General features: G+C 43.8%; 1 protein-coding gene across 1 annotated transcript; it reads right to left on the minus strand.

Annotated features, from left to right (window-relative positions):
• Positions 1–1053: 1053 nt before the first annotated feature.
• Positions 1054–2457, minus strand: LOC122003853 (caffeic acid 3-O-methyltransferase-like). The gene is made up of 3 exons (XM_042558846.1): positions 2059–2457; positions 1539–1914; positions 1054–1469 (listed from the first exon to the last, which is right to left on the minus strand). The coding sequence occupies exons 1-3, from the start codon at positions 2451–2453 to the stop codon at positions 1170–1172; spliced, it is 1071 nt and encodes a 356-aa protein (XP_042414780.1). The 5' UTR covers positions 2454–2457; the 3' UTR covers positions 1054–1169.
• Between the last annotated feature and the right edge of the window lie 707 nt (positions 2458–3164).

Consider the following 3164-nt stretch of genomic DNA (forward strand, 5'->3'; position numbering starts at 1 on the left):
CAACCTAACTTTGAACCCTTTGACATAATCAAAACACAGGTTCGACTATCAGATGCTTCCCACACCAACAGTTTGTATGTGTTTGTATGATTGTTCAATTATCGGATTATGTTTAGATGTTGTTTGTTTCTACTGTGTATTGTGAAATATATTTGTATTGTGAAAATGTGTTTGATGTATCGATTGTGAAATGTGAATGTATGGATGAATGTGAAATATGTTTATGTGGATTGTAAATATCATCGTTTGTGATTGTTTTATTTGTATATGAAAACTGTAAACAAGACATAGCCTAATTTAGGTCTGTTGGGTTCTTTTTTTTTTTTTTGCAATGTCGACAGAATAAATATTCCGTCAGTAAATATAGAATAGATGATTTCGTCGATGGTTACCGACAGAATACTATATTCCGTCAATAATCCCTTAATAAATTATTGACAGAGTACTATATTCGATAATCCCTTAATAGATTACCGATAGAATCATCTATATATTCCATCGGTTGTCATCGACGGAATAGATGATTCTATCAGTAAATCTTTTATAAATATATCGACGAAATATATTATTTGCATTGAAGAATTATTTTATATTGATAAACACGACAAAATTTACTTTTCATCGATAAAATATCTTCCATCCTAATTCTATCATTAAATCCTTATACCAATACAAAATTTTTGTTAGTCACACTGTCTATTTTTATAGTGACGTGGGCTGAGCATCCGAGAGAGAATGATGACACACAGACAACGGTATGTGTTGAGCCATTTAAATTAGTGTAATTCCAACCCTATGTACCAGTTACTCTAAATATGAGATTAATGGGTCGATTTCCGGGGTGTTTTTGTCTGGGGTTAATGTCTCTGCTATGTACTTTCCACCTGTGTACTTACATTTACCTCCTTTCATATCCGTGGAACCGACTCTAGGGAGCCACTGATGTGACGATTCCATATTTTTTTCTAAATATGAGATTAATGTCTCATTCATTATTTCCATCCACCGCTCTTGTCATTCATAGTTTTCCAACATCACGATGATCCATGGAATTCTTATTTCATCTATGTAAAAATATCAACATCACTATTTCCATCCACCGCTCTTAAACAGTACTCATGATCATCCATGAAATTCTTATTGGAGAGCAATCAGCAAGAACAACTGATCTACTTGATGAACTCCAAGACCCAAGTGCCGGCGAACACAGGAAGTGCGTTGAATCCATAGAATCCTGCTTCCTTCGCCAGCGCCCTGAACTCCTCCTCTGTTCTCTCTTTTCCGCCCACGCTGTAGGCCGCCATGCAGAGGTCCAACTGGAAAATGGATTTGGCTTCGGGCGTCGCCACCGGCGTCGCTGGAAGAACGTACTCCACCACCGCCACTTTGCCTTTCTCCGCCGGCAGCGCCTTCCAGCAGTTCTTAAGTATCTTCACGCAGTGCTCGTCGCTCCAATCGTGAAGAATCCACTACAGATGTTCAACTGTTAGTGGATTGATCTGAAATCGTTAAACGTCATCACTGTTGAATTGATTGACCTTTAGGATGATGGCATCGCCGGCAGGAACGGCTTCGAACATGTCTCCGCCGCGGTGCTCCACTCGGGTGAGGGCCGGAGCATCGGAGACGACGTGAGGGAGGTCAAAGTTGATGCCGTGGATGTGGGGGTAGAAGGAGGTGATGAGCCGGAGGTTGCTGCCGGTGTTTCCGCCGACGTCCACGAGAACCTGCACGTCAGCGAAGCCGTCGTAACGGCGCAGTATGTTGTTCATGACGAGCGTGGAGGCGCCCTTCATCGCGCCGTTGAACACCTTGTTGAACCGCCGGTCGCCGCCTTGGTACTCGAACGTCGTCATGCCGTACGCCGCCATCACCGGGTGGCCGCCGTTCAAGATGGAGTCCGTGAAATAGCGCCTGAAACCCCCTCAGAAATTTGGAAATTTACTTTTTAGCCTAAGTTTAAATTTTGTTTTTGTAAATTATACAGTGTATCATGTAGTATTTATTTTAAACTACAAGGTCGTAAAATGAAAATTTTCTGCAAATTATATATCGTACCACATGTCGATCAAGACTTGATCCTGATGAAGCAGAACTAGATTGGCCACCGTGCCGCCGTCGTCGTTCTGCACCAAATACTTGCAAATGGGCGCGGCGAAGTACTTCCGGCGGCCACAGTCGGTGGCGCAGCCGACGACTGCATTCGCTGCGAGCAATCGGAGGATGCGCTCGACCATGTCCGCCGCCGACGGGTTGTTGGTCGGCAAGCGGGCCGCGAGCTCCTCAGAGCTCAGCGCAGACGTCGGTCCGGCTTCGACCAGCATCTCGAGGAGGCCGAGCTCGATGGCCGTCTTGAGAACAATGGGAAGGACAGCGGCGCAGGACAGCTGGAAAGCCCGGGAGCACTCCTGCTCCTCCTCTTCTTGCTCCGGCGACAACTTCGGCGGGGCCATGGGACGAAACAGAGCAAGCAAAAGAGGTAAGAGAGTGGAGGGTCGTCTAATCCTTACGTTTTATAGCAAAGATTCCGTGAATTGATTTTAATTCCGCACATAGAAATATTGACGCTTTTCATGTGCTCAATTTAAAAATATGACGCGTGAAAAATAATGATACATATTTGTTTGTTCTCAACTTCACATGAACCGGCTTAGAAATTTTGGCTTAGTGGCGGTTACACAATATTCATTAATAACTATCAAAATATTTAATTATTTATTATAAACCATGATCCACGAGACTCATGGCAAGACCCGAGCTCACGGCCACAATTTGTAGTCAGACAGACAGAGCTCATTGCTGTCCCACCAACAACTAAAAATTAGGGCCCTATCTTTATGGCTTGGATTCCTGACTTGGCCGCGACCTCATGCCGGTTACCACTCATGGGTAGATCTAAATTCGTGATGACTTGAGGTAATACATTGACTGACTCATGGCCTAGGAGTGACCTCACGTCAGTTTCATGGCTAACACCGAAGCACGATGCTGCAATCCACGTTCAGATCGCGGGACTAGAACATTAGACAATCATCCAAGTATTTCAATGCAAAAACGAGGTCCATTGAGTTATTCACCGCCCATGGGAGATCATCTAAGATTCGAATCAGATCGCATCAAGGTGCTATCCATGTTTTTATTAATCTAAATATCAAATCCTTACC

Source organism: Zingiber officinale, chromosome 7B (genome assembly GCF_018446385.1).
Source record: "Zingiber officinale cultivar Zhangliang chromosome 7B, Zo_v1.1, whole genome shotgun sequence".
Classification (NCBI taxonomy): domain Eukaryota; kingdom Viridiplantae; phylum Streptophyta; class Magnoliopsida; order Zingiberales; family Zingiberaceae; genus Zingiber; species Zingiber officinale.